Source organism: Orcinus orca, chromosome 20, assembly GCF_937001465.1.
Source record: "Orcinus orca chromosome 20, mOrcOrc1.1, whole genome shotgun sequence".
NCBI classification, from domain to species: Eukaryota; Metazoa; Chordata; class Mammalia; order Artiodactyla; family Delphinidae; genus Orcinus; species Orcinus orca.
Window position 1 is genome coordinate 13724785 of NC_064578.1, and position 23588 is coordinate 13748372.

Genomic DNA, 23588 nt, shown 5'->3' on the forward strand with positions numbered 1-23588 from the left:
CACCAAGGCTGGCCCAACTAAGGGATGCAGAACGTGGATCCAGAGGCCCCCTGGGCGGAGCCTCCAGCACGGATATGGGGGCGGGGAGCCCCTGGCAGGCAGGGCCATACCTCAGAGTTGGCCGGCACCACAAACTGGGAGGGCAGGCTGATGTCGGGCACCCTGCATTCCGTGGAGAAGGTCACCGAGTAGGGCAGGGGGTTCTCCACCTTGATGGAGGCCGACGTGCTTTGCCGGACAGGGCTCACCATCTCGATGGTTTTGATGATGCCTGAAGGGATGACCTTGAAACTCACCACGTAGTATAGGAACTCGTTGGTCACCTCGTTTCGGAAGATCACCTGGGTTCACAGAGAGAGTGGGAGGAAGTGGGGCAGAGCAGAGGGGTTAGCCCAGGGTCCTCCGCCGTCTACACGATCCTTCTCCCTGTTCGCAGTGCGTGAAGCACAGGGACCAGGCTGACACAGGCCCTCCCAGCCCCTGTGAACCCTGCCAGCCAGCCCTTCTCTTCAGGTATTCCGCTCTGGCTTCTCCCAGGTGAGAGAGCATGAAGGAGCCTGGGTTGCTTTAGGAGAGGCTAGCGCAGCACCGTCTAGTGCTGAAGATGGTGTCCCCAGTGGGGACAGCTGAGTGGCCCTGGAGAACAAGCAAGACCTCAAGAGGTTCATGTTGTGGTGGGCTTCACTCCAATTCCTGCTGCTGCTGGAATAGTTAATAATAACAATAATGATAATGATAGCATCTAACACTTGATTACTGTGTACTAGGCACTGGAAGTACTTATTTAATTCATACAGCTTGTAGGCAACATGACTATTCCCCTCACTGGTTTTTCTAAACATGAGCAAACGGGCTTAGCAAGTTATTATCTTGTCACCTGCAGAGTGGTATCAGAACCAGGATTAGAACCCAGGCTGGCCTGACTCCAGAGCTCACACTTGTAACTGCAGTGCGTTGTCCCCTCACCCCTGTGTCTGACCTGTTGATAAGCTGCTCCCCTTTTTCAGTTCTTTCCCTGGATGACTGATGATGTTGAGCATTTTCTCATGCGCTTCTTGGTCATTCACATATTTACTTCTGTGACCTAGAGTCTACTCCAGTTTTTTGCTTTTTTTAATGCCTTGAGCTGTTTATCTTATTACAGTAGGTGGTAATAGTTCTTTACATACCTGCCTTTTTACTTTCAATCTCTTCCTGTCTTTAAATTGAGAGTGCTCTGATACCCTCTGTATTTTAATTGGAGTGTTTAGTCTTTTACATTTAAAGCAATCATTTATGTGTTTGGGTTGAAGCCAGCCCTTTTGCTATTTCTTTTCCATTTGTCTCTTATTTTTTCATTCCTTGCTTGCTACTTTCCTGCCTTCTTTTGGATCAATGTGTAATCTTTTGTAATATATTTCATTTCCTCTACTGGCTTCTTACCTATATTTTTAAATAATAGATTTTTAGTAGTTGCTCTAGAGCTGACAACACAGCAGTCAGGAAATTGTCACAAGCCAGAGAGGACAATCACAGGACTCACTGCATAGGTTTCTCTTCTCTCTGATGGACTGCAGTATTGTGCTGCCTGCTGTCCGATGCTTAAGAAGAGTTACCTCAGATATTTTGTCCAGTTTTATGGTTGTTCATCGTGAGGGTCTAGTTACTCCAACATAACCAGAAGTAAAAGTGTTTTTGACTTTTAAAACACTTTTAGGTTGTTATTGTTCATTTCAGTATATATGTTACTGTAAAGAGATCCTGTGATCTGGGTTTGTTGTCATTTTTACCCAAAATTTTACTTGTATTTTATTTATTTTTTAAAAAATAAATTTATTTCTTTATTTATATTTTTGGCTGCGTTGGGTCTTCATTGCTGTGCATGGGCTTTCTCTAGTTGCGGCGAGCTGGGGCTACTTTTCGTTGTGGTGCACGGGCTTCTTATTGCAGTGGCTTCTCTTGTTGCAGAGCACGGGCTCTAGGCGCACAGACTCTAGAGCGCAGGCTCAGTAGTTGTGGCGCACGGTTGCTCCGCGGCAATGTGGGATCTTCCCGGACCAGGGATCGATCCCGTGTCCTCTGCATTGGCAGGCGGATTCTTAACCACTGCACCACCAGAGAAGTCCCTTCACTTGTATTTTAATAAATATATTTACTGGTATTTTTCTGTTCATACCTACAGTTTACAAATAGCTCTAATTCTCTTCCTACCCTTCTCTATGAATGAGAAAATCTCTTATCTCCCCATTTGCTTCCAAATGAAAGAAAATTTTTTTCATTGCCTTATTTTATCCCTCCCCTTGCTATTTCCTATATTGAGGTCACATGAAATATTAATTTCAGATTTCTTTTCAACAATTACTTGAAATTACCTATCAACTTAATTTTGATTCTTTGTTCATTGTATCCTGTACTTTCCTCTTGGATTCATTTACAAGAGGAATCATTTTGCTAATTAGAATTAAAGTTTCATATTTTCCACTGTATCTGTTAACATAAACATAAATTGTGTACAAATTATAAAAAGAAAAAAAGAAAATTTTTAAATTTTGTAGCACTTCTTTCAGATAGGGATTGTGTATATGGGTTGGTTACTTCGAGTCTTTGCATGTTTAAAAGTGTCTTTATTTTGCTCTCATGATAGTCTTGTCTGGAAAAAGCATTCGAAATTGAAAGTCATTCTAAACAGTTTGAATAGATTACCCTATTGCTTTTGGTATTCAGTGTTGCCATGAGAAATCTGATGTTATTGTGAATATTACTTCCATCTATTTTCTCTAGAATTATTTAGGACTTTCTCTTTTATCCCAGTTTTCTGAAATTTTGTTCTCATGTACTTAGATGTGAGTCTGTTTTTCCTTGGTTGGCAACTTGGTGGGTTCCTTCAGTTAGAAGACTCAGACTTTGTCAAATAGCTCTGGACATTTTTTTTCTCCAATTATTTCATAGAGTATTTTCTTCCTTTTATTATCTTGTTTTTCTGTTTCGGGAGCTCCTATTAGATGGGTATTAGAACCTCTTGATATATATTTTATGTCTCATATTTCCTTTCAGCTTTATTGAGATACAATTCACATGCTATACAATTCACCCATTTAAAGTGTACAATTTAGTGCTTTTTTAATATATTCACAAAGTGATCCAACCATCCCCACACTCAATTTTAGAACATTTTCGCCACCCCCAAAAGAAGCCCTGTCCCCAGTAACAATCATTCCCACTTCCCCCAATCCATCCCTTATAGTCCTACGCACCACTAGTCTACTTTCTGTTCCTATAGATTTGCCTATTCTGGACATTTCATTTAAACAAAATCATATAATATGTGGCCATTTGTGACTGACTTTGTTCACTTAGCATAACGTTTTCAGCGTTCATTTCAGTGTTAGCATGAATCAGTACTTTGTTCCCATTACTTTTTATTGCCAAATAATATTCCATTGTATTTATCTATTCACTAAATTGATGGAAATTTAGGTTGTTTCCATTTTTTGGCTTTTATGAATAATGATGCTATGAACATTTATGTACAGGTTTTTGTGTGGACGTATGTTTTCACCTATTTTGGGTATAAATTGCTAAATTCTATGGTGACTCTACGTTTATCCATTTGGGGAACTGCCTGACTTCTAAAGCAGCTGCACTATTTACACTCCCACCAGCACTGCGTGAAGGATTCATGTTCTGCACACCCTTGCCAGTACTTGTTATTATTGCCTTTTATTCTTGCCGTTTCTTTGTGCTCACGTGCTACTTTTTCACTTTCCCTAGGTGGTTCCATCCTCCATCTTGGCTTCAAGTACCGCCTGTAAGCGGGTAATTCCTCTATAATTCTCTTCAGCCCTGACCTCTCAGTGAGCCACTGATCCATATGCTCTTTTTCTTTACAGCACTTAGGCCATTTTATAAGTATGCATTCATAGTGCAATTATTTGATGAATGTCCATCTCCCTCCACTGGACTGTGTGTTCCAGGAGAACAGAGACTGTGCCTACTTTTGATCATTGCTGCATTACCAGCAAATAGTGTATAGCATATGGCACATGTGCTCAAGAGATGCTTGTTCAATTGACGAATGAATTAGGACAAACCGCTCACGTGTGAAAGACCCTGAGGAGTCTTAGAGTCGATGGCTCTAAGCTGAATCCTGGCTCTGATGTTACTAGCTGTGTCAAGGGCTCAGCATGATGCTGGACACTCTATAAGCCCTCAGAACAGGGATCTTTTGTTATTATTTTTGGGGTCTGGTGTTTGCTGGTCCACTGTTACCTACTGCTTAGAGATTTTCATGATTCTGCCACCTTGAAGGCTTGGAATGGACCTACACGTTGGCTGGCTAGCCCTGCAATCTGGTCTCATCTTGAAGAGTCTGGGAATCCTGAATGCCTTTGCCTGGTCCCTCTAAATGGTCAGCCTAACAGGATAACGCTAGGCTGGCTGTGAGAGGGCATCTTCACTCCCAACACGGGGATCATCAGCCTCAGGGTCACACCTCCGGGGTCCCAGGGCAGTGCCCTTAACATGTGGATACCTTTGCTGTGTACAGTCCCTCCTTGTGGGAAAAGAAGTTCAGCTTGTAGTCTTTCTTGGAGGCAGACAGCACATCAATATAATCAAGGCCCTTTAAGGTGACGCCTAGGTCGGGCTTCTCCGGTTTCAACATTTCCACAGTGACCTGGAATCTGGGGGAGCACAGGGGTGCAAGAAGAGAGGACAGACAAAATGAGACAGTTTTGCCCAAAGGCAAGAAGGCAAGGTGCCGTCTCCACTCTTGAGTTCATGGACAGCACGCGGGCCCAGGGTTCTAGTCTTCACTCTGTCACTAACAATAACAGTAACTACCATTTACTAACCGCCTATTTTGTGCCAGAACTGAGTCGGTGCACCACGCGCGTTACATTCCAGGCTTTTAGTCCTCACAGTGCCTGTCGGAGGTACCTCTCGTTATCCTCTCCATCTTACTAGGGAAGAAATTGAGGCTGAGAGAAGGAAGATGACAGCTCAGTTAACAAGGCCTAGTTACTGGCAGAACTAGCATTTCAGCTTGGGTCTGGGCCTTCATCCACTATGCTGAGCAGGCAGTTCTCTTCTCCCAGCCTTTGGCTTCTTTTCCATAAAAGAAGGGGACCAGGCTGGTTGGCCTCAAGCTCCTCTAGGTCTTCTGTTCTCCTCCACTCTCTGGATCTTGTACTGCAAGTACAAGACCCAAGGGACGTCCTTCTCTGGCCAGTGGCTTAGGTGATAAGACAGGGCTTTCAATAATAACAACCACAATTATCGTTTTGATAATAATAATGACAGCTAACATTTACTGAGCACTTATTTTGTGCCAGGCTCTGTTCTAGGAGATTTTCAAGTTATCAGCTGCTCACAGAGAGCGCTGAACAGGAGACTCTCTCTGGGGCTCAGTTAAGCAATGCCTGGCCGCAGCACAGAACTTTGACTCTTTAGCCCCCACTGTCCTCTAGGGGCCCTGACCAGGGGAGGGGCTAGGCTCGACGGTGCGAGTCCTCCCCCCGTCTCCCCCACTTCCTCACCTCTGGGGCTTGTTCAGCCAGTTGGTTATTGGCAGGAGCTCAGTGTAGGGCGTCTTACATGGCACTTCACGGTAGATATTGGCCACGGCTTTGGGGAGCTCGGGAGTCCCATGCAGTACATACAGCCAGCCGGTCCCATCTGGGAGGGGGAAGAAGAGGGTGCCCTAAGAGAAGAAGAAATGTGGTCAGAATGACACAGAGGGTCCTTTATTAGCTACCTCTCAGGCATGGCAGTAGCACAGGATTAGTGGAGGCTCTCCAAATAAGCATAACACTTTTGGAAAGCAGCTTGGGGATATGTTCCCAAGAGTCATAAAAATGTTCATGTGTATTTGAACCAGGGATCCCATCCCAAGGAACTTGCTGAAGAAAAACCCCTACAGCAGAAAAAGTTACATGTATACATACATGTGTATATTAGAACTACTTATATTGATGAAAATTTAGAGATAACTTAAACGTCCAACAACTGGGGGATGTTAAATAAATTATGGAACTGTCATTCAATGAAATATTAGTCAGTCGTTAAAAATGATTATCACAAAGATTACATAGTTAAATAGAAAAATGCTCATGATATAATGTAAAGTAAAAGTAAACAGGATGCAAAACTGAGGATGCTGTGATGGTAGCTATGGCTGTATTTGAATAAGGACTGGTAGTGAAGACGGAAGAAAACAGCTCTTTTTGGGGAGGGGAGGTGGAAGACTGTGGCTTCTTTTTTTTTTTCATTTTTATTACAGTCACTATGATGCTATTTGTGCACTTAAACTAAGTATTAATTGCTTGATGCTTAGTTGAGGACTCCATTTTAGAACTGAGCCCCTGGTGCCAAGAGAATCCCCTAAACATGAAAATACACGGACGAAAAGGGAAGCTGTGGACTTGATAAGCTTTGGACATGATTCCCCGTGGATCCAATATCATTTGTGGGGTCCCCTCTTGTTTTAACATTCTCTCTCACACAACTCCAACCATGCCAGGAAAACAGTGGGGGAGGTGGGGCTCAACCTACCTGATGCTTGCGGTTCTCCACATTCAAGGTGCGGGGCCGGTAGGTAATCTCATAGGGCTTGCTTTGCTGATGGGGCTCCAGGGTGATGAACTCGGGCCCCTCCCAGTGCTCGCCTTCAAAGATGGGGTGCAGATTCCAGGTTTGGTTGGTGTGGTTTGAAAGCATGATGGTCTGTGTGTGCTTGGAGCGTACCTGGCAGGTGAAATTCACCACCTGGAAGAAAACAGGCACCTTAAGCAGGCAGTGGAATTTACAAATCTGGAGTTCAAGGAAAGGTTCAGGCCATATATATATATAGATATCTATATATCTATATCTATAGATATATAGATATCTATCTATATCTATCTATCTATCTATCTATCTATCTATCTATCTATATCTACCTCTCTCTATATATATTTGGGTGTTGTCAGTATAGCAATGTTTTTTTCAGGCCAAGAAACTGGATGAAATTATCAAGAAGTAAGTGTATTTAGGAAAAAAGAAGGAATTTCAGGACTAATTCCTGACTGGCATGTTCCAATGTTAAGAAAAATCAGAAGAGGAGACAAGAAGCAGCAGCTAATAAGGTGGGAGGAAAGCCAGGAGAGGGTGGTACCCTGGAGGCCATGTAATGAAGGAAGTGCGTGAAAGAGGAGGGGCTTGTTCAAGGTGTCAAATGCTATCGACAGGTCAAGTAAGATGAGCCATGAGAACTAGCCATTGAGCTTAGCAACGTGGACAATGTCGCAGTGGTGTGAAGAGAGTCAAAGAGATCACCAGTGGGACGAGAACAGAGTTTAGCAAGAGACCCACACATAGATTATCAATTGGTTTCTGACCAAAGTACAAAGGCAGTTCGGTGGAGAAAGGATAATCGATTAAATAAATGCTGCTGGAACTGGATATCCATGTACAAAAAAAAATGAATTTTGATTCCTGTCTTACACTACATATGAAAATGAACTCTAAACAGACTGAGGATCTAAATTTAAAACTTGTGTCCTGAATATACAGAGAGCTCTCAAAACTCAATAGTAAGAAAACAAACAACCCAAATAAAAATAGGAGATCTGAACAGACACTTCAACAAAGAAGATATATGGATGGCAAATAAGTACCTGAAAAGATGCTTAACATCATTAGTCGTTAGGAAAATGCAAATTAAAAACCACAATGAGATATCACCACGTACCTGTTAGAATGACTAAAATTAAAAAAAACTGACCATATCAAGTATTGGCAGGGATGCGGCACAAGTGGAAATGTCAGACGTGGCTGATGGGAATGTAAAATGACACAACCACTTTGGAAAACAATTTGGTAGGTTCTTAAAAAGGTAAACATATACCTACCCTATGACCCAGCCATTCCACTATTACATGCTTACCCAAGGAAATGAAAGCATATATTCTTGCCAAGACTTGTACAGACACATTTATAGCATACTGCATGATTCCATTTATATAACATTGTTGAAACAACAGGAGATGGAGATCAGGTGTCTATGACCATAAGCAGTGTTGCCAGGAACTATCAGGTTTCCACTGTTAGGTTTCCAGGAACAGGGCTAGCAGAGGATTAACCCAAGCCCATTTTTTTCTTCCTTCCTCCCTTCCTCCCTTCCTCCCTTCCTCCCTTCCTTCTTTCTGTACGCGGGCCTCTTACTGTTGTGGCCTCTCCCGTTGCGGAGCACAGGCTCCGGGTACACAGGCTCAGCGGCCATGGCTCACGGGCCCAGCCGCTCCGCGGCATGTGGGATCTTCCCGGACCGGGGCACGAACCCGTGTCCCCTGCATCGGCAGGTGGACTCTCAACCACTGTGCCACCAGGGAAGCCCCCCAAGCCCACTTTTTAACCATAGAGAAAGCGAAAGGTGTTCACCCCTTACTTAAAGAGCTTATGACAGAATTTGATCTAGCCCAAGATGTCAATACAACCTTCCCTGAGAATGAGATGCTTGAGTTGAGAGCTGAAGAATAAATAGGAATTAACTAGATGAAGAGGGGGAAATGAATATATCAGCGGTGGGAACAGCATGTGCGAAGGCCCTGTGGTAGGAGGGAGCAGGTCTACATGCTTGATGTGGGCACCAAGGACTGTTTGAACAGGGCCACTTGTTTCTAGAAGGCCTGACTGAGTTCTCCTGTGGGGCTTGCTGGGCCCACTCTGGCCACTGGCCCATTTGTGGGCAGCACCTACTGACCTCTTTTACCGAAGGTGGTCCCACGCAGACTCCAGACAGGGTTAGGCTCAGAGGACTGCCACCCTGGATGAAGCAGAGCAAGTTTTTACGGAGGGTCTCCTTGCCCACCTCAGTAGGATGGTAAGTCACTTCGAAAGAAACCTCCATGCCTGCGGTGATATAGCCCTCTTCCGGGCTGATGGAGAAATGAGGCTCAAATTTTCTGGCATCCCATTTAAACCTTTTCCAAGACAAAAGGAGACAAAGTAGTTTACTAATATCCTTGGGGTGTCCTCAATCCTGCTGAGAAAAGAGATTTTGCCTGTGCTTTTAGCTGGGAGGTTCAGACTACTGGGCAAAGCAGAGGCAGTGGGACAAAGGCCAGGTCATTCCTGGGTGGGATCTCCAGGCTCTCCCTTGGGGCTGAGCAGGGTGGGAAGTGGCACACTGAGGGGCATGTGCGTGAACACGCTTACACGTGTACCCGAGGTCACACAGCTAGGATGTGGTCGGGCCAGGACTGGAACCCTCCTGAGACTGTGGCCATAGCTGCTCCCTGCACTGCCTCTCAGGTCTGACCAGGGGGGTGGAGATGATCCCTTCACATGAGAGTTGCCCCTATTCTTGGTGGCACTGGGATCCGATGGCCCTGTGTGGTCACCCTCTCTGTGGTCTGGCACTTGGTCCAGGTAGGACACAGAGGGTGGATGGTGCAGACCAGTGCTTCCAGTGCCAAGGCTGCCATACCACAGCCTCAGGGCACTGTTCAACTGAGGTCGGTGTGAAGGGTGCCCCCTGCAGGTGTGTGGTGCGCAGCGGGCACGGCGATGGCAGCATTCCCCAAGTAGTGCCTGGGTGGGTCCCTGCTGGCAAGTCATATAACCACTTTGAGCCTCAACTTCATCTGTGAAATGGGGACAATATCTTAACCACTTTAGAGGGTCCTGGGATAGTTAAATGGGAATCCAGGCCCAGAGGGCTCTCCTACCTCGCACCCACGTCGCCTGTGTTCAACATGAGGACGCGACGCGTGGCTTGTGTCTGACACACGACTGTTCCGAAGGGAAGATGTTTCTGGTCCAGGGAGATCTCCAGGGCCTGGCAGCAGCCGCTGAGGAGGAAGAGGGGCCGCAGGAGCCCCATGCACTCCATGAACACCTCTTCGGAGAAGGGAGGAACACGCTTCTTCGGGGCGAAGTTGACTTCCAGCTTCCGGACCTCTTTGGGCTTCAGGGTGATGTTGCGGGATGGTGTCAAGGTGATGACCTGGATAAAATGACAACGAGCCTCAGCAGCTGAGGGTGGGGTGCTCCTGAGGCTCCGTTTCGGGGGGTCATGCTGCTGGGACCGTATCAGGCCAGGTGTAATATCATTCTGCCCTCTCACCAGCTGTGTCACCTGTGGTGAGTTACTGAAACTTTCTGTGATTTACTCTACGGTGAAGACCCAGACCACCCGTACAAAACGTGTGGCACGTAACAGGCATTCAATCAGTGTTAATTCTCTTTCCAACCCCTTGCAAATAACCCTGTTCTCTGGTGGAGGAAACAGTAAGAGCAAGTACAAAAGACTCAGTGCTCCGGTGGTTTTCAAGGCGCGCTCCCTGGGCTCCCTGCATCACATTTCCCAGTGTGCTGGTTAAAAGGCAGACTCTTGGGTCCTGCCCCAGCCCAAGAGAACCAGTCTCCTTAGGAGAGCTTGGAACCTGCATTTGAGGACTCATGTGTTCTAAAGTTTGAGAACTGCTGTTGGAACTTGAATATAAGGGGCTGCTCTCTCCCCTTGGTCCTGGTAAAAATCAAATCAAAATCAGCTTGAAGGAAGTCAAGCCCTTTTCATCCTTGAGCTCCCTTCCCTACGGAGTGCTGAGCAGCCACCGGAAGTGAACTGTGGCGGGCAGGGAGGGGGGCGGGGGGAGTGAGATAACGGCTGAGAATCACAATAGGAAAGCGACCTTAGAGATTTCTCAAAACACAATGATGGAAGTGACCCCCCGGGGTGACAGTGCCGGTCCAGGCCATTCTGGCAGCTTTCGTCTCACCACCTCAAGAGGCAGAACTGGTGCAGCCGAACTGTGAGGGGCCCTGACCCACTGGAATGAGGACTTTACTTTGGATTAATGAGGAAAGGGAAGCAGCAGGTTTTCCCTCTTTCTCTGGATGGCAAAGTGGGTGATGCGGGGTCCAAGGACGAGATGCCCACTGGGTCTCCTGCTTTGGTTGGCCTCTCACAGCCAGTGTTCCTGTATCCTGCAATCCTCAGATGGTCCACAACACTCCTACCACATTGAATCACACCTAGGATTCCAAAAGCATCAACCCCTTTGAGCCTATATAATCTTGCCTGCCAGAAACACTCTTCCTCAACCTGTCTGCCTGGGAGATACCTCTTCATCCTGTAAGACGCAGTTCAGACCTCTCTCCACTGTGAGGCCCTCCTCTGAGCAGCCCTGGTCCTGAATCGCACCCTGCTTCTGCAGCTTCTAGGCTTTCCTGGGACTGTTCATGTGTCTGTGACCCCAAAAGACTGTGAACTCCACCAGACCAAAGTCTATGTCATATTCACCTTACTATGGACTGAATTGTGTCCTCCCAAGTCCATATGTGAGTAGTGTTTGGAGATGGGGCCTTTGGGAGGTAATTAGGTTTAGAATGAGGTCAAGAGAGTGGGACCCTAATGATGAGATTAGCGCCCTTATAAAAAGGGACACCGGAGAGCTGGAGCTTGCCGTCTCTCTGACATGTGGGGACACAGCAAGAAGGTGGTCGTCTGCAAGCCAGGAGGAGCGTCCTCACCAGAAACTATGTTGGCACCCTGATGTCAGACTTCCAGCCTCCAGAACTGTAAGAAAATAAATGTCTGTTGTTTAAGCCACCCAGTCTGTGGTGTTCTGTTATGGCAGCCCAAGCTGACTAAGCCACACCTTTATATTTCCAGCACGTAGCACTGACTTACTGAGTAAATGTAAGAATGAATTGAATGAAGGAATGGATATAGTCCATCCTCAAAATGAAATACACCTGGTCCATCTTCAAAGGGCCACCCAAACACTGTGAGATGGGTAGACGGCAGCCAGGACTGTAGCTTCTCTATTTAGGGAGCTCGAGGACATGGATTTGGCAACAAGCATGCTTCTTTCACACAGCGGATTGAAGTGGAAGGAGGGACAAGCTTTCGGGGGCAGATGAGTGACGTATATCGAAACATACTCTTCCTTTTGGTCCAAGAAGCCCACTCCTAGGAGTATGTATTAAGCAGAAGGTCATGGATTCACACAAAGTTTTGTTTACATGGATATTACAATGCTGCTTATAAAAATAAAAAATCAGGAACACCTGAGATGAGCAGAAACAGAGGATTGGTCCATCTGCATAATGGAGGTATAGAGGCACAAATGACATTGAATGTTTAGGAGCTATTTCAATTTGGGAAAAGCAGGTTTCAAAACAATCTGAATGTTAATATTTTATTTTAAAAATGTGTAGGAAAAACAGGGGAAAGATAGGTACCAAAATGTTAAGTGATTATTTCTGGGTATGAGATTATAGGCGAAATGTTCTGCTTTGTGATTTTCCGTATTTTTCAAATTTTCTGCTGTGATGATATATGTATATTCATTAGAGCCCAGATCTTCTGAATCCAGCAAGGGCACTTCTCTTTCTACATCACTGTTGCCCTCTAGAGGCATGCAGCCTCTCCAAGCCTTGGTTTCCTTACACGTAAAATGAGAATCATAGAAGCACCACCCTACACTGTTTCTGTGAAGGTGACCAGAGGCAGCACAGGGAGAGCTCTCAGAACTGCCCGGCACACTGAAGGTGCACGAGAACCGTGAGGTGTCAGTGTTGCTACTGTGGCCATCCCTGTCATCGGGGCAGGGGGTGGGGGGAGGGATGGGGCATGAAGATGCCACTAGGGGCCCGAGCACCAACCTTGGGGTCCTGGAGTTCTGGAATCGAGAACAGGGCTGACAGGTCAAATGTGAGCTGGGCTTGGCTGTCGTTCATGATGGAAATCGTTTTCTTCGCCACCTGTCCAGGCAGGACAGCTCCTAACTTCACAGTCCTATTGGCTGGATTGAGGACTAAAATCTGTGGGACAAGAAAGAGCGCAGGGAAGGAGGATTCATCAGTTAATTAGAAAAAGAAATACGATATGGGTACCCTGGTGAGGCAAGGCTGCTTCCTTCTCTTTCTGTGTCCCTCATTCTTCACATTGGATGGGCATTCGCCCACTCAACAAACATTTATGTGCTTAAAATGCCCACTAAACAACTTGTTGCACAATCACATAATTACGGCTGGGTTCAGAGATGCTAGGAAGGAAAAGCTCAGGGTACAAGGGGCTGAGGCAGCCTGGGGGTGAGGGAGGCTTCCCTGAGGAAGGCATGTTCCTACTGAGAGCTAAAGGAAGGGTGGGATCCTGTGGGTTTGCGTCAGGGGGGTGTGGGGCTGGATCCCGAGGGAGGAGACAAGCTGTGGCGAGGCCCTGAGCTGGAGGGAGTGGACTGGACTCCCAGCCCGTGGCTGGGAGCGAGAGGGAGACACGGGAAGACAGTTCGGAGAGGGGTCAGGCTTTCTTCTGGGAGAAGTGGGAAGCCAGTGCAGCCTGGAGCAGCCCCATCAAGTGTGTGTCTTGGGAGGGTGCCCTGGCTCACTCCTCTGTGGAGATGGACTGGAAGAGGGCAGGAGAGAGAGCCTTTAGGAGTGAGAGGTGATGGTGGCAGCGGAGGTGGGAGAAGCACGTACATTTCAAAGTCCTCATCTGAAGTACTGATCAAAATGCTGACCTGGATCAGGCCAAGGTCAGGCTGGGCCTTGTCCTCCAGGGTGACGTGACCCACACGAATAGCACCCACTGGTCACTGTCATTTGACCAGTCACTAAACTGCACCCCTCCCCTACACGCTCTTTCTATCCTGCCCATATGTTTCCATTTTGTGTACAAAGGCAAGGGTCTCCAGCCCCACCCTGTGAACTCCTGGAGGTGAGAGAACACGCTTAAGCCTCCTCTGCAGGATTTCTGCAAAGCACCTGACACAATGGGTGCTGAATGAGTGATGAAAGAATGAACACTCGAATGAATCAATGACATCAGAAGAGACCCCATCACTGGCGCGGGTGCAGACACACCAGGTGGCCTGGTCCTGTTGCTCTCCAGCTTGATGGGAAGGCTGCCGGAATACACCCCTCCCATTTTCTCTTGGCTGCTGAAATGTCCCATGCATTGCCGAGGATCTTGGAAGGTCTTCAGTTTTCCAAAACTCCCTATGAAACGCAAATACTCCTACCAGACAGACACCTTAAATGTTAACCAGACACTGGGAAGAAAGGGATTAGCAGCAGGACAGGACCAGTCCCTTCCTAGTAGGAGCACCTGGTTAGAAGGAAGGCCCTCAGTCAAACAGGATCCTGGGAGTTGTGGCTGGCTGGAGAATGTCAGTCTGTGTGGTGTTAAGGAAATGTCCCATGACTGAAAGGTTTGTCTGCATACAGAGCTTAAAACAAGTCTTACCTCGTAACCTGAAAACACTACACGCCCTAATGTGGGACGAAGAGGACATGCTCGGGATGCCGCATCTGATAGTCTCAAACTTCTCCAAGAAAAAGAGTGTTTCTCCAGTGACCTCCTGTGATTACTTGTATCCTTTGATACAGTAAAGTTTGGTATTGAACGAGATCTATGTGATTCACTTGGGTCTGATCTGACGATTCACCCCTGGGTGGGACTGGTTGACCCCCTGACAGAGCAGCTTGGGGGCAGGAGACTTGGAGGGGGTGGAAGGTGGGCTCAGGTGGGCAAAGAAGGGCAAGAAGGAGGGGCGCCCAGCCCGAGGATCTCCCCAACTGGCTCTTACCTTCATTTCAGTGCCTTTCCCTTTGATTTCAACTACTTGTTGTGAGAGCCCATTGATTTCAAAGGGGATGAGTTCTCGATAATTGATACTTTCTCGAGGATAAAAGATGATGGGAATCTCCAGTGTCTTTCCTGGCTTCACCACATCAACTCGGAAGTTCACCTCGAGGTGGCTGGTGTTGGTGTACAAACACTCTAAGCTGGAGAAGATCAGGAGGAAGGTGTGTAAGCTCTCGGATGCCTGACCCAGTGGCGGAGATTTTGTCCCTTGTTTCTCTGAGCTGGATCCACTGCTTGATGTCCTGCCCAGTTTTCCTGGAGTCCAAATGTAAGGGCTGGAAGGGACTTCAGCAGTGATCCAGCCCGTGGTCTCCCGGGCACTGTCGAGTTACTTCCCCCAGATCACATCCAGAGATCCTGGCAGAGCCGGGCCTCAAATGCAAAGTCTCATGACCTTTTGCCCAGTGCTCTTTTCACTTTCTTTATCCTCTCTTCCTTGATAATGCAGCTCATGGTTTTGTACCCTTTCATAAGAAGGGGGGGCTTCCTGAAGTAACTGGGTGGTAAAGCACAGTGGGGAGGCGTATGTGTCCAGAGTCAGACGGACAGGAGTGTGGATCCGGGTTCTATCCCTAACTAGCCATGTGACCTGAGAACCGTTTACTCAGCCCATCTGGGTCTCTGTTTCCTCCTCTGTAAAATGCGGGTAGTGATGGCTACCTCATAAAATTGTTGTGAGGATTAAATGAGATAAAGTGACTAAATCAGTCACTAGACAGGGTACAGAGGAAACGTTCCAGAAAGGTGAGCTATTATTATTATTGCTAATTGCTCAACTGGAAGGGACCTTCAAAGATCATGTCCACCCCCCTTCACGTGTGGGCAGGAAGCACGTAGACCTCCATTACAGCCCCTCCTCATCTGCCTTCCGGGTATTTAGAGAAGGACTCTGGCTGAGGCAATAAAATAGAGCGCCACGCCTTAAGCAAAGTAAGACTCAGATTAAATCAGGCAAGGAGGAGTGTAGGTGGATAAGATTTTAAATTAGTATTTAAAACTACATGACACTCTTGTAATTTAACATTCAGGAGAATCATCATCATCGTCACCAGCACCATCACCACCATCACCGCCACAACAGTAGCAGCAGATTAAAAAAACGGAGCATTTCCTACGTTCCGGGCACTGTTCTAAGTACTCTCTCTAAAGGAACTAATTTAATCCTTCTAATAGCCCTGTGGGGAGGTACGACTATCCCCCACTTCAGGCAAGGAGACAGAGGCACAGAGAGTTTAAAAATTTTGCCCAAGGTCACACAGCTAGGGAAGCGCTGGGATCTGAACCTAGACCTGTGCTATGTGATATGGTAGCCACTAGACACACGTGGCTCTTAGAGATAAAATTAATTAAAATACAATAAAATGAAGTTCTGTTCTGCAGTGGCACTAGCCACATTTCAAGTGCCCCACAGTCACGTGCAGCTGTAGGCTACCGCACTGGACAGTGCAGACATACAACATTTCTGACACTGAAGAAAGTTCACTTGCAGAGTACTAACCTGGAGAACTTCGAATAAACATAGGTCTCTGGGCCAGTTTTGTTTTCTTAGGTCTGGAATAGGGCCCAGAAACCTGGACTGGAACATTCTACACAGGGATGGCACAGAGAGGCTGGATTTGAATCAGAAGGCTCAGGCTCAGTTTAGATCTGCCATTTGCTGCAAGGTCACTCGCCTGAGAAATTAACTTTTTAACTCTCCAAACCTCAGTTCCCACATCTATTACATGTGGAAAATAAGTGGAAGCCATCGAACCTCTTGTCAGGTCGCTCGGCATTGCCCTCCTCATTTCCAGAAGAGGATTTTTTTTTTAGCAGAGTAGCTCATGGCTATCCAAGTATGAGTGTTAGCGGCGGGGAAAGGAGACTCAGGATTCACGCCCACCCGTGTCTGAGGCTTTCCCAGAATCCTTCCTTTTCTGTCCTGGCAGGACCCCACCTGTGTGGAGGCTGTAGGACCCACAGGAGTGGCAGAATCATCTGGAAGCTCTGGGAAGTCTGCTTACCTCATAGACGTCTCTTCCTTGCTGGAGACAACTAGGATTTGTTTGTATGGGGGCATCCCAGCTTGGTAGATGAAGCAGGTCCCAAAGTTGTAGCTGGTGAAGGAGAAATGGACGGCTGGGCTCACGGCACAGCCTGAGATGCTGCACAAAAATGTTGGACCGTGGCTGATCTGTGGGAAGGGAATGGCAGGTGGAGTGTGATTAGAAGTGAGAGGAAAGGGCCCTTACGCCCTCAGGTGAAGGAGGGGAACAGTCGAGTGCTTAAAAAAAATTCAGGTCTCAGGGCTCCATCTGCAGAGATTCTGATGAACAGTTTACATGTTTATTTAAGGAAAGCAAGATGGACTACTCTGCACCCGGGCCCGACATTGGCTCTTGCTTTGCTCCTGCAGCGATGATTCAGCCTGAAGGCGGAGGGGTGTGCAGAGACTGCCAGTCCTTACCCAACAGCTGCCTCCCAGGGCCTCCTCATTAGCAGGACTCTGGCTGCCAATGTGCCTGGGAAACATGCTTGACTTCCCATCCTTCCTTGCAGCTAAGGGTGGCCATCAGACATAGTTCTCAAGACAGAATGCTGTGAATGCGTTCAGTGTTGGACAATGTTAAATGGTCTCACCTTGATTTTGAGTTCCAGGCCCTTCAAGACACATTTCTTAAATGGCTGGAAAGACAGGGAGGCCTGTGCACTCTGCCCCACATCCACACTGCCATCCATGGGTGAAAATTCCAAGTACTGCAGCAGGGACTTGGGGCCGGATAGCTCTGCCTGGAAGCTGAAGTTGAACTTGCCTGTGTTGATGAAGCTGAATTCACACTGGACACATTCATTCAACGCCACCTGAGAGAGAACAGAGTTGAATGTTGAGTGAATGCAAACCATGGTTCCCTTCTGTGGGGTCAGGATATGCAACACGTTGGGGGAAAACACCCTGTGGGAAATAGTGAAGGCAGATGATTTTCGCGAGTTGAGTTTCATTAGCTCAGAGAGTAGTCAGAGAGCCCAGCAAGAGCTACTAGGTGAGAAGAGTGAGATGACAATTTAATTCCTAGATCTCACTTGGTAGCAAAACATCCTTCTGTAGGTTTAAGACAAGCATTTCCCCCTTCTCTCCCATCTCTCCACCCTCTGGAAAGTAAAATAAGCTTTCACATCAGAACCATACACATTCTGGGGGCGGAGCTGCTCCTGGCCTGTTTCTGTTCTCCTGGTCTCCCCGGCATTTGAAACAGAGATTCAGCGACTATTCACTTGTACTGCTTTTCCCAGCCAGTGTGGAAACAGAGAGAGCGAGGCCCTCTCTCATCTTTACCTCATAGAAGTTGAGAGTCGTGGTCTGGTTGGGAGTCAAGAGAGTGACGGTGCCAGTCTTGTCCTTGCACTTGACCTCTGCATTCATAGAGTAGCCCTGAGCCTTGACATTTAAGGTCAGAGGGTGGGCTTTCTTTTCCACATTGCAGATCAAATTGAAGTTCACTTCTCCTTCCTGCTTCGGTGTGAAGAAAATATCAATTGGGAACCTGGTTGGGGACGAAGACAGCAGATTAGATGACTAGACCAACCTGTTCAAGAAGGCTGAATACTAAACTATTATACACTAGGAGGAAAAGCCATCCTAACTCCAAATCACGATGAATTTTGAAGATTTGCCAGGCACGGCAGGCCACTGCTTTATGGATTTGCAAACACAGTGGATAGCAAGGAAAAGAATATAAACATAAGAAAATACTGAGAACAAGAGCTTAAAGTTCTCAATGCTCTACAATTCACTAGGAAAATTGACAACAGGGAATAAGTAGGACAGAGATGGAATTGTAATATCTAAATTTTAGAGTGGGGAGAGACTTCAGGGACGGGGCACTCGAAGGGAAACCGATTCTCCTGGCTGGTGGGCCTGGGACCCTGCCATGTTGGGCGAGTGCAGTCCTGGGGGCCTTCCTTTCTGTTTACCTGGACAGCGGTGGGACCCAGCCTTCCATGGGACACACGACCAGGCTGCTGCTGAAACCTTCAGAATATCGGGAGGTGTCCTGGAAGGCAAAATGGAACCTCTGCTCCTCCTTGTTGATGATCTTCACGGTCTCCCTGGCCTCTCTGCCTGGAGGGGGAAACACTGCCCTCAGGGAGGCCTCGTGCCTGCTCCTGGCCCACCTCAGGAGGCACGAGGAAGCCTTCGTAGAAGAGGCTCCGCAGCTTCTTTCCCTTCCTCTTCCCAGCTCCTCGGCCTTTGGCCTCCTCTCTTCCTTCTTTTTGCTCTACAAGGATCCTTCCTCCCAAAGGGACTCTACCTCTTCCTTCTAGAACTTTACCCCATCAACTGCCTGTTCCTCTTAGGTGGCTGCTCTGCCTGGGTCACAGCTCTCCTGGGATCCTCCTTGTTCCTTCAGACCCGATGCCTTCCTGCTTTTGTTAATGGGGGCTGGTAGGCCCCTCAGCCCTGCCCATATCTCTGTAAACAACCCCTGCATCGGACTCTTTCGAATTAGGCTTTGGGTATGTCACCAGCGTGCTGACAGGGCCCTGACTAATACATCTCCTATCACTGTTTTGCTTTTTCTTACTTTCCTTGACTATTGTAGAGCATCTATTTTTCCACATGAACTTCAGAATCATTTTTTGCAACTCCCCCCTCACCCCAATCATTTTGGAACTAAGGTTGCCAGATTTAGCAAATAATTTTTTAGTATAAGTATGTCCCAAATATTGCATATTGCTTGGCATTCTGAACTGCTATCCATTGTTATCTGAAATTCAGATTTAACTGTGCATCTTGTATTTTATCTGACAACCCTAGTTGGGATTTTAATTGAAACTCGGTTAAATTTGCATTTAATTTTGGGAGAATTGACAAATGTTCAGATCCTGCTTGGGGGCATTTTAGTAAGATTTTATAGTTTTATCCACATAGGTCCTGTGCTTTTCTCGCTACATTTATCCTTAGCTATCATGCAGGTCTTATGAATGGAATTTTTTGTCTGTCTCTAGGCGCTTTACTGCTAAGGAAAGAGAAGCCGTTGAGTTTTGCACACGTCTTGCATCCAGTCGTTCCTACATCATCCTGCTGATTCTAGCAGTTTGTTTTGCTTTTCTCTAGAGTCTCTTGGGGTTATCTATGTATGAAGTCATCAGCAACAGCATAATGAGATAATTTTGCCTCTTTTTTCCCCAATGTTTGTCAATTATTTAATTTTCTTGCTCTATTGTATTTGCTAAAATCACTAAGAAAGTGTTCAATAATGACGGTGATAATGAACATCCTTGCCTAATTCCTGACTTTAATTGAAGTGACTTTAGTAGTTTATTACCAGATAATATCTGCCCCTTGATTTTGGTTAATCTTCTTTATTCACGTTTTTCCCTCTATTCCTATTTTACTATTAGAGTTTTTGTTGAGAATGTCTGCTGAATTTTAGAAATGACTTTTCAGTATATATCAGTATGACCACCTGGTTCTTCTTTAATCTGTTGATGTAACAATTATATTGAAATGCACCATCATTGCCTTCCTAGATTAAACCCTGTTTGTCTTATTATTCTTACGCTACATTGCTCATTTATTTGTTCAAAACCTTACTAAATGCCACAATCTCCTCCTATCTGTTTATATGTATCAGTATAAGGAATGTATGGAAGTAATACACAGCACATTGTTAACACTGGTTTCCTTTGACAGAAAGGAAAGGATGAGATAGAATGGGGGGGAATGATTATTACATTTTTCCTTATACAACACCATATTGATTGATGTATAAAGAATATTACTTTTATAAATAATAAAATCTAATGAATTACTAAAAAATCCTCTGACTTTAGTTGTATTTTACACACACACACACACACACACACACACAAAACATCACATCCATGTGATAGATTCACAGTGTTATAAGGGACTTGCCAATCACTTCCTTTATGTCCTTCAAGTCTCACCTCAAATGTCACCTTCCCACTGCCCACTAGCATTCCTTATTCCCCTACCCTGCTTTATTCTTCTCTGGAACACTTATCAACATCTGACATGCTATACATTTTGCTTTGTCATGTTTTGGTAGTCTGCTTCCTGCTACTAGAATGTAACCATCATGACGGTCGGGACTTGGGCTTTGTCCAACGCATTCCCAGCTCACAGAAGAGTGCCTGGCTCACACAAGGGGCTCGGTAATATTTGTTGAGCTGGATAAAAGTGTGAAAGGGTGGCAGAGAAATGTGATCACTTTGGCACAGAACAAGAAGCAAACAGATACAGCCATAATCTGGGGGCACATGCAAGCAGGATGGGGCTGACGTGGGGATCTGGAAATAAACATAGTCAGTCCAGGCCCCAAAGGAATCTTCCAAGTAGGCTCTGTAGCAAGCCTCCTAAATTTCCTTAGGTTATTGGTGTGTGGGTTTAGAAGACACTTGATGGAAATTAGATTGAGAGGTTGAATATTTTGTGGCCTTGTGAATAGTGACAGAGGCCCTCTGACATGCTTCTGGAAGGCACCAGGAAGAGCTCCCTGCCCATGTCTGCTCCTGCAGCGCATTGCTGGGTTGGTCCCACGCCCCTTCCCCACAGGTCATGCCAATTCTAAACATAAACCAACAGGGCAGCCTTACCAATGAGGAGACAACTGAAGTTGAGATGTGACTTGTCCAGATTGATGAGAGGGTCAGTGGCTTTGCCTACCAGCAGGAAAGGGACTGTGATGTTGTGTTCGGGGATTAAGAAAGTCCAGAATGCTTCCGAGATGTCCAGATGGAAAGGTGTGAACTGGAAGATAATCTGAGAAGACAGGTTGGAGCAGAGCAGTTAGAGGCACTTCTGTGTGTTTACTCCATGTGCCTTTAGAGGCTTGCCAGCCCTGGGGTTATGCGGGTGGACACTACCAGGTCATCACTTCCTTTCTACCCTCTTTGTAAGGGCACGTAAGTTTAGCTGTAACAGCAACATCAATCTCTGTTTGCCCAGCCCACCAAGTATTTCTCAGGGGGTCTACCCCACTCACAGGCTCTGCTGGCTAGGCTACCATATTTCATGCCATGTCTCTGGATGGCATGTAAAAATGGAAAGATTCAAGGTGGAAGCTTGTAATTTGGGCTTTTCCTGAAAAGTCTGGGAGAACCAGCAACGCTGAGCCCACTGCTCTGTATGGTGACCTTCCAGAGAAGCACTGTGGCCAGCCAGCCCTGGTGCCCATCATTCCCTATCACTGTCCCCTTGGCCTGCGTCATTCATTTGTATGGTCTTCCTGAAGGCAACTGAATTCGGAATTTCCGTTTCATGGATTTATTTCTGCCTCCAAGATTCTCTGTGGAATTTACAGGACATAGAGTCCACAGAGCTGTTTTGGCCAGCAAGTTCGTATTTCTTTAAGTCTGTCCCTCTGCTCCAAATCACTGTGTGGACATTAGGACTAAACCATGGAACATGACTCCACTTTTCTGTTTTGCCCTTTGGCCTGACCAAGTAAAAATACATCTGTGTCCTTTCATTGCTGTCAGTCCCTCGGACAAAAATAACTCTTTACTTCTTATTCTTGTATGAGTCCTAGTAGAGTCTCCAGGCATTGGTGTCCAACTCTCCTTTCCTTGCTTTAATAATCTCAATTTTTAAAACTTCTGTTTCTCCATGGCCAATCAAGAGAGCTCGGGTTTGTCTTGTCCATGAGGACTGCCTAACACATAGAGTAGCCACTCAAGAAACACTTGTTGATGGACACACCCTTAGGCTGTTCTCCCTAACTCTACCCATGCTCTACCGCAGACCTGCTATGCAGAGGGGCATAGAATTAATAAAGTCCTGGGTCAAGCGGTCCCCATTCATACACACCTCAGCTTTCTTTTCAGGGAGGATGAGGCCCTTTTCTGTAAGGCATGTGAAGGCTGGAGGGTTCTGGAGACTTTCAGTTTCTTCAGAGACCCAGCAGAAGGAGTAGGTGCTATTGGTCGGGTTCAGTATTGTAAAAGTCCTGGCCGAGGGGGGAAGAATCGATAGCAGAGAGTGAGAGAGGGGCTTGAGGATTAAGAGAAACTTTTCTAGACTGTTCCCTAGCACACTTCCTTTATGTGGGAATCAGAACTGTTCTGAGCACTTCGTTGCTGCAGAAACAAAAACTGCATCTCACTTGGGGATCCCAAGTGTGGCTAGAGTTCTGGACTTTGGAATAATAATGACACCAAGGGCTCTTCTGTTCCAGTGATCCTCTGTGGTCAAGGCAGTGGTCAGGGATCCTATTTTTATGTCTTCCAAGTTTTCCAGAGTGTCAAAACCAGGGAGACAGAAGACAGCTTCCTCACGGAGGCAGTTCTCTGAAGTCAGACCCCAGGACAGCAAGCGTGCTTCTACGTGTCAGTCTAGCTTGCTACTCTGAATTCCTACTCTGAGTTTTTAGAAGGACTGACGGATATGAACTCAACTAGCGCAAACCTAAATGACTCACCGGAGACACTTCCCTCCTATGCCCACGCTGGTGAACTCAATCACCCGGGTGTTTGGATCCAGAGCCCCACCACGAGGCCCTGGGAGATCTGGGTTGCGCCGATGACCGCTGATGTAGTCCGAGTCTTTCAGGTCAAAATGGCAGAAGGGCAGGGAGCTCCGCCCTTTTGCTGACAGGACTGGGCCTTGCTCTCCAGGTGGCAGGTTAGGAATCCTGAGGGGATAAGGTTATTTTGATCTATTTTTAACTTTTTAATCGATTTTTGCTGTCGTGGTTGTAAATGAATATGACACCCATCAGAATGTGAACTCCATGAGAGCAGAGGCTGGGTCTGTCTCGGTCAGCAATATAACCTCAGTGCCTTGAACAGTACATGGTACATAGTAGGTGGTCACTAATTAATTGTGGAGTGGATGGATGCATGAATGGGCTGAGTATGAGAGGCCTGAATTCTGGTTCCTTCTGTGTACCTTACTATGGCCTCAAGTTACTTCCTTTGCCAATGGTGAGAAAGCCTCCCTGCTGTAAGGTCAGCACAGAGTCTTTCCCTC

At 46.6% G+C, this 23588-nt stretch overlaps 1 protein-coding gene across 1 annotated transcript in view; it reads right to left on the bottom strand.

Annotated features, from left to right (window-relative positions):
* Positions 1 to 23588, bottom strand: part of HYDIN (HYDIN axonemal central pair apparatus protein) — a 440857-nt gene that overhangs the window by 11629 nt on the left and 405640 nt on the right. The window contains exons 71-85 of the mRNA XM_049703807.1: positions 23038 to 23250; positions 22428 to 22566; positions 21215 to 21380; positions 18566 to 18713; positions 17928 to 18135; positions 17234 to 17455; positions 16618 to 16787; positions 14556 to 14754; positions 12631 to 12789; positions 9687 to 9964; positions 8720 to 8939; positions 6532 to 6744; positions 5517 to 5680; positions 4511 to 4661; positions 111 to 341 (exon numbers count right to left, since the gene is read on the bottom strand). Coding sequence (XP_049559764.1) covers positions 111 to 341; positions 4511 to 4661; positions 5517 to 5680; positions 6532 to 6744; positions 8720 to 8939; positions 9687 to 9964; positions 12631 to 12789; positions 14556 to 14754; positions 16618 to 16787; positions 17234 to 17455; positions 17928 to 18135; positions 18566 to 18713; positions 21215 to 21380; positions 22428 to 22566; positions 23038 to 23250 — 2881 coding nt within the window. The remainder of the gene's footprint in view (positions 1 to 110; positions 342 to 4510; positions 4662 to 5516; positions 5681 to 6531; positions 6745 to 8719; positions 8940 to 9686; positions 9965 to 12630; positions 12790 to 14555; positions 14755 to 16617; positions 16788 to 17233; positions 17456 to 17927; positions 18136 to 18565; positions 18714 to 21214; positions 21381 to 22427; positions 22567 to 23037; positions 23251 to 23588) is intronic.